We start from the raw sequence: 13,136 nt of genomic DNA, 5'->3' as shown, positions 1-13,136 counted from the left end.
GCATTAAATTGTACTTAAAAATTGTAGTGCTCAAACGTTAAAACCCCAAACCTGCATCTCTTCTTTCTCTTCCTCACTTCCTTTCTTACTCATCTACCCAAGATATTCCTTTGTTGATTAGTCTTATTAAAGGAGAGACGTGTTTAAAAAAATTTTTTTTCAACGTTTATTTATTTGTGGGACAGAGAGAGACAGAGCATGAACGGGGGAGGGGCAGAGAGAGAGGGAGACACAGAATCGGAAACAGGCTCCAGGCTCTGAGCCATCAGCCCAGAGCCCGACGCGGGGCTCGAACTCACGGACCGCGAGATCGTGACCTGGCTGAAGTTGGACGCTTAACCGACTGCGCCACCCAGGCGCCCCAAGGAGAGACATGTTTAAAGAAGGAGAGAAAGCAAGGGAGTCAAGTGAGATGTGCCTGTTACCCCTGTGCACCCCCACTGCCAGCACCTGAGTAGGGTGTGGGTGTGGTGAATGGTGGGAGGGCAGGAGTGGGGTTCTCATGAGTAGCTGTGACAATAATTTGCAATTGAATTAAAGCTGACATTTTTACAACATGGGAAAGTATACAATAAAATATGGCCATATAAAGATGTTAGATAATGTAAGGGTAAGAAAATCAAATGTGTATGCATGCTACAAACATTTCAGACTTTTCATTCATCTCCTAAATTACCAAAAAACGGAAGAGGCAAGCATCTCCAATTGTAAGATGTCCTAGAAGCTGGCAGGTGGCAGCTCTGTGTGTGTGGCATGCAGTATTTTGTGGACATGATCAGAAGTGTGGGCACTGTAGCATTGCAGACACCCACTGCTACTTTGTGTTGATTACAGTGTCACTAAACTTGAATGATGATGTCATCTTACAAGTGAGGAGTAACTTGTGTGGAACAAGAAATTAGTGTGCCTCTTTCTGCAGCCCAGGAGGACTCTTAAGAACAGATCCAATTCATTCATGAATTCATAGACCAGGTTGGAGATCAGGGACAATTATTGTTGTGGTTGTCCTTGTAGAAGGAATGGCAGTGGGTGACCCGGAATATTGACTGGTTGTGGGCAAATTTGGAATCTGTTGTCACCTTAAATTAAAAAAAAAAAAAAAGCTCTTTTACTATGAGGGAAAATCTCAAATATATTTGAAATGCAAATCTACTTGAAAACAGCACGTTAAAGATGAAAGTGTAATTCCCTCATTTTCTGCACATGCCTTTTTTTAAAACTCAATCTAAATTTGTTTGGATTTATGAAATAGATCCAACTTCACCACATTGGAAAGATTTATAAATACATTGTTGAAAACCCTGAGTCATTGCAGAGACACCTTAAACACTGGAGGGGTCAGGGGTCAGTAGGGTTGCAACATTCTAATGCTTTTCAAAAAAATAAAACATTAATGAAACATTTCAGATCAGTAGTTCTTGAACCCTGTATTCATGAATAGCTACATAAAAGTAATAGTGATCTCCAGGAAAAACATGCTTTCAACTACTTAAAGTAATTCCTGTAAATTCTGTAAGTCAGCTGCCTCCCCTTAGGGAATTGTTTACTTAAGAACCTTTTTTTTTTTTTTTTTTTTAGAGAGAGGGAGAGCAGGTATGAGCACGCAAGTAAGGGAGGGGCAGAGAGAGGCTCCATCCAAAGCAGGCTCTACACTGTCAGCAGAGGGCCCAATTCAGGGCTTGAGCTCACCTACTGTGAGTTGATGACTTGAGCTGAAATCAAGAGTTGGATGTTTAACCGACTGAGCCACCCAGGTGCCCCTACTTAAGAACCTTGAAAACATAACTAATACAAATAAATAGTTTAACTCAGCCTAAATATTAAATAACCAAAAATGATAAATTAAGGGATCTTAAAATTTTATTTACTGCTTGTCTTTAAATAAAATTTGTCACTTGTCATACTTATATTTCCTTATTCTTTCACCTGTGCATTATGTTGTTTTGGACAAAAAAAAGGCTCAGATGAGAACTGCAAAGCTCAGCATGACTAATTGTAAAATGTTAGTAATAGATTTTCCCAGAAGAGGAAATCTGTTAATCACAGAAGGCTAACATTAGCCTCAGAACAGATTTTCAAGATCATCTATTTAACATTCTCACTGTTTAGCTGAGGAAACAGCTGGCCTAAGAAGTGAGGTGGTTGGTGCAGAGAAAAAGGAGTGGCAGGCTTTTTTAGAAAAAACTGGCTTTTGTCTCTGGCTTCATACGTGGTGCTTTTAAATGTAAGACATTTTTATTATTCTTTCCCTTTTTAGTGTTTTTCTTTTTCTTTGCCCCCCATTTCAGAAGAATCACACTTTTTTCGCTCATGACCTTTGAAATCTTGGTTTGACACTATGTTCAGACCTGTCAGGAATCATGAGCAGAAAATTGCAGCTAAATGCAAGAGCCAGTTGCCATTCCTGTGGAAGAATCATGCACCATGTTTGTAATATTTATAACATAGCCCGTATTTCAAGATTGCACATTTTCAGGGTTTCTCTACATTTTAATGTTATTCAGGCCCTCTGATGGGCTTCCACTTTATGTGGAGAGAGAAAAACACTTTTGGATTATAACCAGTCTTGTTCTATGCATTCTTTTCTCGTTAAGTAGTTTTTCCTCAAGTATGCAGACTATAAAACTACCGGCAGAATCTTTAGTTTGTTACACACTGTAGAAGACGAAGCTGCCAGGATGGGAGAAGCATCTAGCTCCTGCTTCTGTACAGAAAATGGAAATGGTGTGTATTAATTTTTTATTGCTGTGCAACAAATCCCTGCAAACTCAGCAACTAAAAACAATGTTGCAACAACATGGATGGACCTGGAGGGTATTACGCTAAGTGAATAAGTCAGAGAAAGACAAATACCGTATGATCTCACTTATATGTGGGATCTAAAGAATAAAATAAATGAACAAACAAAACACAACAGAAACAGAGTCATAGATAACAGAGAATAAACTGTTGGTTACCAGAGTGGGGAGGGGTTGGAGGGGGGGACATTGGTGAAGGAGATTAAGAGGCACAAACTTCCTGTTATAAAATAAATAGGTCATGGGGATGTAATGTACAGTGTAGAGAATATAATCAATAATATTGTAATCACTTTCTACGGTGACAGATGGTAATTTCACTTATCATGGGGATCATTTTGTAATCTATAAAAATATTGAATCACCATGATGTACACCTGAAACTAATAGGATATTACCTGTCAAAAGAAAGAATCCAGATACATTATCTCACATTTCCTGGAGGTTAGGAATTCAGGCATGGGTTGGCCAGGTCTTCTACCCGATGTCTCACCAGGCTGCGGGTGAGGTGTTGGCTGCAGCTGTGTTCTTGTCTGAGGCTTGCATCTTCTTCCAGGCTCTTTTAGGTTCTTAGTGGAATTCAGCTCCAGTGGTGGTAGGGCTGAGGCCTTGTGCTCTCAGCTCTGGCCATGTGGCCCCTCTGAGTTCCTGTCCCTGTCATTAGGCCCAGGTTTATAGGACTCCTGTGGCTCTGTAAGGCCCACTCAGATGATCTCTTTGTTGGTTGGCTCATAGTCTACTGATTGGGTCACCTTAGTTACATCTTCACAAGTGATTTCCTCCACATTCATACTTAGTCCCTACCTCACTCAAGGGAGCTGGCAGGGGTGTGGACACCAAGACTGGGCTGGAGATTTGGGGGCCATCTCAGAATCCTATTGCCAGGGGTAGTTGGCACCTGTTCTTAGAAGGAATGTGTGGGCAAACTAAACAGTGCCCCTTCCTAATTGCTATGAAGGAATCCAGAATATTGAGGACTTTGATGATTTCAAACTTGCCACTGTAAAAAATATAATCCGTGTGTTTTAGGGGAGTCCTATGGTCCTGCAGGTTTGCAGGCCCATGCCTGGTTGGGATTAGATTTGGCAGGGAGGCCATGGGGTGGTGAGATTATCTCCTGATATTTGTGCCACAGAGAGGAGGCTCACACATTGTGTCTACCCCGACCTGTATCCATACTGACCTGAGGAAATGGAGGGCAGTTCCAAATCATTTACCTGCTGCTTAGAATAGTCTGAAGAAGAGTGTTATTAAGAAGCTAGTGTTTATAGTATTGTGTCAAAGGATTTATTTTTGTCTTCTCTGTGGTGCTTTTCCTGTGCACAGATGTGTGGGGCAGTGTGGGACTCATGCCTATGGATAAATCGCCTGGCATGGTGCCCCTCTACTACCCGCTTCCTCTGCTGTCTCTTCCTCTGTCACTGCAGGCTGGGAGCTGGTCCTTCCAGCAGGAGTCCTGGGACTTGAAGTTGTTAGGTGTTAGTCTGCTCAGGCTGCCATAGCAAAGCACTACAGACCAAGTGTCTAAAACAAGCTTATTGTCTTCTCAGTACTGGAGGCTGGAAGTCCAAGATCAAGGCGTGTCGGCAGGGTTGCTTTTTCTTGAGGCCTTTCTCTTTGGCTTGCAGATGGCTGTCTTCCCTCTGTGACCACACACAGCCTTTCCTCCATGTGCACACATCCCTGGTGTCTTTTCCTCTTATAAGGACATCAGTCACATTGGATTAGGACCACACCCTGTGACCTCATTTCAACTTTAGACCCTATGTCCAAATACAGTTCCTGGGAAAAAATAAGCATATACCCCCCTCATGAGACAAAGGGCTACTTATATGTAATGTGTTATATGCAAGAGATGTTGTATATACATATATGTGAATATATGACATATAACATAATATAGTATACATATATGTGAATATATAATATATAACATAATATAGTATACATATAGAAATATGAGAAAGTAGGCAGGGATATTGCAGGGCTTGATGTAGGGTCCAGACTCAGTGTGGGTCTCCAGCTGGAATCGTTGATGGGACTGTGGGGCTTTGATGGGGAATTTTTGGTCTGTTGGTGTGTCAAAGGGGTTCTGTCATGCTGCTCTTCTTTCACAAATGACTCCCCGGTTTGGGTTTTAAGGGCCCAGCCCCCTGCAGAATTCCCGTGAACTGCAGGGCCTTTTCACAGAAGCCATTACGGAGCTACTCTGTGTCCTGCTCCCTTTGCTTTCCATGGCTCACATGGGTCCTCTCGCGAGGACTGTGACTGAGTGCTCACAGATTGCAGGCACATCAGGGGGATTGAGGGGTTGCTGTGGGGGAATCTCCTGTGTGGCTCAGTGCCTCCACCAAAATTGCTGGTTTAAAAGCAGTGCTCTGATGTAGTGGGCAAGCTAACGTTTTAAGATTTCAAAGCAGGTGGAAACTGACTCTATGTTTGATGAGTTCTGTAAATGGAATGTAGTTAAGATAAACTGAACACAGACCATTCTGCTCCTCTTCTTGTCATCACCTTCCTGTGCCATCCCAGGGCAAGTCTGGGACCACTGGTCTCCTGGCAACCCCTGTCATCACAAATCCTGTCCACCTCACTCTCAAGAGTGTATGCTGCCCTCCTTTGTGACTTAGCTGTTGGAAACTTTCTTCTGGAAGAGGATAGGCTCTTTCACATTTCTTTGTACTTTCTGTGGGAACCCAACAAATGGCCATGATAAGGAATAAAGATTAAGGAGCTAATGCTTGCAGTGATATAAAATCAAGGTTTGACCTTTAGGAAAGGAAATAGGAACATTTAAAAATGTTTCATCTGTCTCACATCAAGGCTATCTGTCCACAGGGCAGAGGTCAGACTGGAAGTGAGCCAGAAGGATGGTCAGGTGATTGAATGCCCCTTCTGTGCCTTATCTTAGAGCCAGCTGATGTCAGATTGGAGGCTGATGGGGCCTTATCACACCTATTTAAGCAGCCTTGAAGAACACCCTGGCCTTGTAAGGAATGATGGGTTGGCCTAGGAAGGATAGTTTTGCTCACACTGGGGGCTTGATTATACAGTCCCCAAGGGTTGCTATCCAGTGGTTTGGCCTTGCCTTGCATTATTTTTGAGGACAGAGCTATATCTAATTTATCTCTGTTGGTCCTAACGTGGCCAAACTATGCTTCGTACATAATCAGTTTGGTGGATCTTGAATTGGAAGAACAAGAAAACAGGCTTTAAAATGGACAGGGATGGAGCAGCTGATAGCTGTGAGCTCCTGGAAGTTTTCCATAGGTTTCCTCAAATTCACAGTGTGGAATTAAATAGATGTGTAAAACCTCAATACTTCTCCCAAAGTGGAGGAGTCCATAAGATGTGGCTGACTCGGCCTACCTTGAGATCCAGACTTGCTGCCTGAATTCAGGCTTTCTGGGAACTCAGGCAAGGGAGAGGCATCGTATGGGGCAGGAACCAGTAAGAAGGTGATGGTTACATTGAAATGTGTTTTCATGTTTTTCTCCCCCCAACAGTATCACCCAGAGCATTTCTTGATGAGATTTCCTTATAGCATATCATGTTGATCTAAAGTCATGTTTCTATACTTATTTTTATAAATTAAGTGCGCAAAACTGCCATGAAGGAACTCTTAAAAATGCCCTTTGTAGGATTAATTGGCCTGTATTTTCAGAGTAAAAAAAAAAAAAATCTGAAGAAGAAATCTACAATGTTTTCATCTAAATATCTGTTAATAGTAACTATTGGAAGTTGAAAGCTGACTGTGTTGGGTATTGTTCTGGGTGATTGGCATATGCTGTCCACTTCGTGTTGAATGATGTGGAGAGGATGCATCTACTGTTATCTCCGTTCTGCAGACAGCAGGACAGTGAGATGTAGAGAGGATCTACTCTCTGTGAATTTGCCTGTTGCAGTCACTTCATAAAAGTGCATTCATATAATATTTGTCCTTTTGTGACTGGCTTATTTTACTTAGCATAATGTCTTCAACTGTCATCCATGTTACAGCATGTAACTTCATTTTCATGTCTGAATAATATTCCCTTGTCTAGATATATAGCACATTTTGCTTATCCACTCATTCATCATTGAGCATTAGGGTTGTTTCCACCTTTTGGCTATGGTGACTAATGCTTCTATGAAGACAGATGTACAATTATCTATATGGGTCCTTGCTATTAATTCTTCGGGGTATACCTAGAAGTAGACATTTTAACCATTTTAAAGTATATAATTCAGTGGCATTTAGTGCATTTATAATGTGCAACCATCACCACTACCTAGTCCCAGAACATTTTCATCAAATGGAAACCTGTACTCAATAAACAGTTTCTCCCCCTTTCTCTTACCCCTGGTTGCTGGTAAGCACTAATCTACCTTCTGTCTCCATGGATTTGCCTATCCTGAATATTTCACATAACTGGAGTCACACTGTATATGTGGTATTAATGAGTATCCTTTTTAAACACTTTCCTTATGGAAATTTTTAGTAGAAATATTTGTTAAATGTGCCCATCACACAGATTCAGGAATGATCAGCCTCCTGCCAGTTTTGTTAATGACAGTCTCTTTATCAGGGAGGAAAAGCAGTATGTGAACCGATTCTGGAAAGAAATCCGTGTGGGAGATTTTGTGCGTCTTCGCTGCAATGAGATCATCCCTGCAGACATTCTCCTGCTCTCCTCCAGTGACCCAGATGGCCTGTGCCACATTGAGACTGCCAACCTGGATGGAGAGACCAACCTGAAGCGACGGCAGGTGGTCCGCGGCTTCTCAGAGCTCGTAAGTGACTGGATACATCCAGGGCACCCTTGGCACCATGCCCACACAGCATCTCCCACATTGCCCTCTGGGCATCTGCACCCTATCCCCCAACTCCAGTGGCCAGGCCACTTTTACTAGTAGATAGGTATGGGACTGAAGGCCTGAGAGGACCTGCCTGAGCCCATGACTGGCCTATGGCTGGGGGGAACAGAATCCAGTTTTTATAACCTTGATTTCCACTCTGTACTTCTGAGTTTCTCAAAACAGTATTTAAAGTTGCAGAGAATGTTTATGACCAGCTGACTGTTGACATTTATCCAGTAGTTGCTCTAGTTTGCTAAATGGCAACACAGCAGAAGTAATGCCCTATTCTGAGAGTGTAGTTCTGAAACATTTTCTCCTCAAGGCTGTTTTGTGAGTTTGGCATCCGATTTTCTGTATCTGAATTCTGCTTTAGAGAGCCTCAGCCACAGCTCAAAAATGCACAGTTGATGGGAAATGAGAAGTAGGAAGGGAAGTCAGGTCTGACTGCCTACATTCACCAACAGCCTTGTGGCCAGAAAATTCAAACCTTTCAGGGGTTTCTAACCTTCTGTTCACTGTCCTCTCTCACATAACATGTGTCAGTCAATGTCATACTTTGGGGATTTTCTTCTGTGTCACTGAGACCTCTCCATGAGCTCCCCCGGGGAAATCAGCCTTAGAATCAAGATAAGGTAGGCTTCTCTTGAGCAGTTGGCTTGTTTTACAGCTTATGGATCTCATCCTGAGCACTGTCAGTATTTTGGGTGGGTGTTCATTGGGCAGGATTTATTTGGGGGATGGCATCCTTGCCTCCCACTCACGAGTGAACATGTAATTCACTCTTGGTCACTGTGACAACAAAGGCGCCTCTGTACACTTTCAAAAGGCCAGATGGAATTCCATACATTGGGGCTCCCCACCTTGCCCTGGCTGGTGGGAATTTCTCACACTCCTCCAGCCTACAGTGAGTGTACTTGGACTTCATTACCAGCATCTGCCCTTACTTCTTTCTACATGTTTCCTCATTTACTTTTTTTTTAATGAGAAATAATTGACACAATATTATAATTAGTTTCAAGTATACAGTGTTATGATTCAGTATATTGTGAAGTGATCACCACAGTAAGTGTAGTTAACATCCATCACCACATACAGCTACAATTTTGTTTTCCTGTGATGAGAACTTTTAAGATCTACTTTCTTAGCAACTTTCAAATATACAGTGCAGGATTAAAGTCACTACTCGTTTACTTTTCTTTAAGCCTCCTTTTGTGTCAGGTGTGTTTTGTTTTGTTTTGTTTTGGTGAGCTGCCGCAAATATTTCCTGGAATGACACAAAGCTGACATAAATACTAAAAATAGCAGTTTTAAAAAATGGAGTGCTGTCATCATCCTAGATCAGGAGAACTGGTGGAATTTAGGGACCTCTGGGGGCACAGTGCTGGAGATTTCCAGCATCTGCATTATTGTGCTCCAGAGTTTGGCAGTAAATGTGGGCTCACCTTCCACTACTAGCCCCTCGGCCCCCGTGCCTATGTGTTCTCCTAAGGTTGACCTTACTTCCAGGCTTTCTCCATCAGGCCTACCCCAGTCTACAAGACTAGAGCCCAGAATTCCAGGGCACAGATTAGTGTGTGGACTAAGCCTGAAATCAGTATGGGGCTGCATTGCCAGCTCAGTTCTTGTGATCTCAGCATGCATGGGATTATGGGGTGCCAGTGGCTGCACAAGCTAGAATGTTACCTTCCTGGCAGTGTGGCCAGTGTGCACGGAAGAGGACTGTAACATGAATGAATACACATGAATCTCTAATGGATGAAAATTTGAGAACTGGCAAGCAGATTGTACATGTTTGTGGTGGTGGCATGGGGAAAGCCACATAGGTGTATCTCCTTGGTCAGCTCTCAAGAATAACGTCCATGTTTCATGTCTTCTAATTTTATTCAATTGTTGTAATCCCAGTAATATTGACAAGCCTCCTCCACCCACTTTTTTCCCAAATAACAACTAGAACACTTCATAGCTCGATAGTGCTTAATATAATTCAGCTGCTTGTAAGTGCTTTATGTAATTCAGCTGTTTGGGTGTTTAAAATTCAAAGATGGCTACAGATAGACACATCCTATATCACCCTCCTTCAGGCCCAATGAATGCCTGAGGAAGTAAATGGAGTTGAGCCATAATTTAGTCAAAATAGCTAAAATTAACAACCAAAGCAATCTTTATCAGCACCCAAATTCTTCAGTATACATGCACATTGTCCCTATTATTGGTGTCTTTTTTCACTTTTTCTTTTTTTTAACTTCCCCTCTAAATGTCCAAAGATTTTTTTCTGGTAGCTGAATTCCCATTGATACATTATTATTCTGAAATATAAGAATTGCTCCATGGAGAATAAAGATAGGAAGTCTCTGGCATTTAAAAGCCTGATAATTGGAAAACTAATATAACATATATGTTAATTATACTGGAATTAAGATTAATTCAACTAAACTAAAATTAATTTTGTTTTAATTTTAAAGTTTATTTTTATTTATTTTGAGAGAGAGAGCAAGGTGAGGGACAGAGAGAGAAGGAGAGCGAGAATCCCAAGCAGGTTCCATGTTGTCAGCACAGAGCTCGACACAGGGCTCTAATCCATGAACCTTGAGATCATGCCCTGAGCTGAAATCAAGAGTGGACACTCAACCAACTGAGCCACCCAGGTGCCCCTAACATTTTTTTAAAAATTAAAAGCCTGACAGTTGGAAAGCCAAGGTTATGACTACAATGCTGCAATGTCAAGAACATTTTAGTTCTCTGTATTTAAGTGGGTTTTTTCATAGAATGGAGTCAGCTAGTGTACCTCAGACGGGGGAAGAACTATAGAGAGTGATATGTTGCCAGTTTGATGAATGGCCAGTTGGAAGTGGTGGCCCCTAGCAAAACTTAAATTAGAAGCAATTTGCAAAACTGAGGTAAAGAAATGTGAGAGGACCTCAGTGTTCATGCAGGGACTCTGTGTATCTGTCAGGGTCTGGTGAGGAAGCAAAAATTACCCACGACTCAGGGAAAGTTTGATGTTAAGAATTCCAGTGGGGGGTTGTGAAGTAAATAAAGTAAGAACAAAGACTTGCAAGAATATACGGACGTATCTGACATAAAGAGCAGCCACTGGCCCTGGGGCTGAGATCGTGCCCAGGGAAGAGGCTCCCGAGGTTGAGTCTTATTTTCACGTGAGGGCACAGCCATTACTCACACGATGGTAGAAAAGCTTGCGAGGGGCTGTGCCAGCCAGAAGTCAGCCATCCATAGGAAAGTGCCAAGCCAGGGAATGTGGGAGATACCAGGGGCAGCTGCTGGCCACTGGGCACTGCTTGAGCTGGGCTCTAGGGATGCTACCTTCTGCTTGTGGCTCTGGCAACTGCAGTGGACAAAGGCTGAGTGGTGGCTCTCTAGACAGCCAACCCTGCAGAGCCCAGACCTGCACAGGCAGAGGGCCCGGGAAAGGGTAGAGGGAGCAGTAGCCCCGACTGGGGTCAGGGCCCATGCCTTTAGGGTCTCTGGTTACCCTGAACTGAAAGCTGGAGGAAGCATGTGGCTGATCTAGTCCTGGAAAAAAAAAAAAAAAAAAAAAACTACATTGCAGGATCCTTGCTTTGGAGAAACCTAGAGGGGGGCTGGGCAGTGCAGAGCAAATCCACACACCCCTCCAACTGAATTCCCACCCCTTCTCCTGCAATGTTCCTCCAAACGCCCTCTACCGAGAAGGTAAAAACTTAGCTTCATTTCTAGAAGTCGTTTATGATGTGATTGTTTGCTTAGGGAAGGATGCTAAGAAAGAGGGACTTGGGTGGCACTGAGGCTTTCTGGGTCGAAAATAGGAGTGGCAGCTGGGTCCGGGTTTCCAGGATGCTAGGGCAGTCCAGGGCACAGCTAGGAGGTCCATGTCAAGCGGGGAGGACGGCTCAGCTAGCGTGTGGAAGGCCCTCACCTACTTCTTAGTTCTGTCCCATGTGGGAGTGAGCATGCTGAATGTCTTCTAATGTCGCATCATGGAGAGCATGAGAGACTTCAGTTCATTGCCTACCCCCCATCTCTGAATCAGGTCCAAGCCCTTTCCCTGGGGAGATGTTAATCATACTCTCTTCTGTAACTCTCAAGTGAGTCCACTTCCAATGGGCTATATAGATGAATAAAGAAAACCTGTACTACTGACCCAGTGGGGAACTACAGAACTGGTTTGGACCATGACTCTGCACACATATGTGACCCTTAAGCTCACCTTCCTTACTTGTATCAAATGATGACCAGTATACTGATTTTCCATCCCTTTGCTTATGCAGGAGATGTCTTAAATAAATAGCTTAGATTGGTCCATAAGCAAAAAAGCCCAATCCAAAACAAAACAAAACAAAAATGAAAACAAAAACAAAAACAAAAAAAAACCCCAAAAAAAAAAAAAAAAAAAAAAAAGAAAGGGACATGGTCCATGTGCTACCGGGTCTAATGATTTAAGGCAATGGGACCAATATCTAGACGAGTCAGGCTTGTTTACTAGCAGACTCCCAGTATCAAAATTGTACAGAATTCATGGACTGGAAGCAGGAAGTCAGCATGCATGGCCTGCCCAGACCCTTGAATCTGAGGATAAGACACTTTGTGATGACCTCAGGACCTTAAATAACATAGCCATTTGGTGTCTGGCAAAAGGAAACAGATAATGGGACTTCAAAATAAACATATAATTTAAAAGTTGGAGCCAAATTGGCATTATCCCAGAAGTAATAGAGAACTCCAGTGTTTCACACGAAGCTCCCATGGTAACAACTCACCTTTGTTCAGCCTCCCCTGGTGTCAGACCTTACCATGCTTCTCACATTTGTAGTAGCACAGACATTTTAGAAACCACTTCACACATTTTAGAATATAAACCTTGTGAGATAATGATTATCACACCCTTTTATAGACCAGAAATGGAAAATGTGAAGATAAGAGATTCTTCTAAGACACACCAGCCGTGGCTCCCTGAATCAGCATAGAGCTGGGAGGCAGTTCTCAGTTCTCTCACCTCCTGAGTTGACATGGATGGGGGGATTCTCCAGGATCCAGGCCTTTGCTTTTGCATTGGGCATCTGTTCTCTCTTTGCATGCTGCCTTTCTCTCTCCCTCCCTCTTACAGACACACACTTGTTCTGACCTGCAGCCCTGCCCTTGAGGCTGCATGCATTTAGTCTCTATACCGGTAGAAATTTCTAGTTCATCTATAACATTTGCAGTGATTTCTGCAGAATTGGGAGTTCCTTAGGCTGATAATTTTATATAAAAATATTTTAGAGACTAAATTTTGTGATTTTTCATTCTTTTCAGCAAATATTTATTGAGCACCTACTGTACTTCAAATGCAGTTCTAGGCATTGTATTGATCAAAAGAGGCAAACCTCTTCGCTCTCATGATGCTTACGTGACCTGTATAAATAGTGATATGTGCTGAGGGGTAAATGAAAAAGCACAAACAGTGACGTGTAATGTCAGGTGGGTGTTAGAATTTTGGATCGGCATGGGGTGAGGCAGGGCAGG

The 13,136-nt window shown here is 42.7% G+C and overlaps 1 protein-coding gene and 1 pseudogene across 3 annotated transcripts in view; both read left to right on the top strand.

The window, feature by feature from the left end:
• ATP10A (ATPase phospholipid transporting 10A (putative)) overlaps positions 1–13,136 on the top strand; it is a 192,618-nt gene that overhangs the window by 81,234 nt on the left and 98,248 nt on the right. For all 3 annotated transcript variants that reach the window (XM_040493882.1, XM_040493881.1, XM_040493880.1), the window contains exon 2: positions 7,367–7,571. In XM_040493882.1, the coding sequence (XP_040349816.1) occupies positions 7,367–7,571 (205 nt within the window). The remainder of the gene's footprint in view (positions 1–7,366; positions 7,572–13,136) is intronic.
• LOC121042542 (cytochrome c oxidase subunit 6A1, mitochondrial-like) lies at positions 10,243–12,000 on the top strand (annotated as a pseudogene).

The sequence above is a fragment of the Herpailurus yagouaroundi genome, unplaced genomic scaffold (genome assembly GCF_014898765.1).
Source record: "Herpailurus yagouaroundi ecotype Mexico unplaced genomic scaffold, PumYag 185, whole genome shotgun sequence".
NCBI classification, from domain to species: domain Eukaryota; kingdom Metazoa; phylum Chordata; class Mammalia; order Carnivora; family Felidae; genus Herpailurus; species Herpailurus yagouaroundi.
The sequence above is the reverse complement of the archived record's forward strand: the minus strand, read 5'-3'. Positions and strand labels throughout refer to the sequence as shown.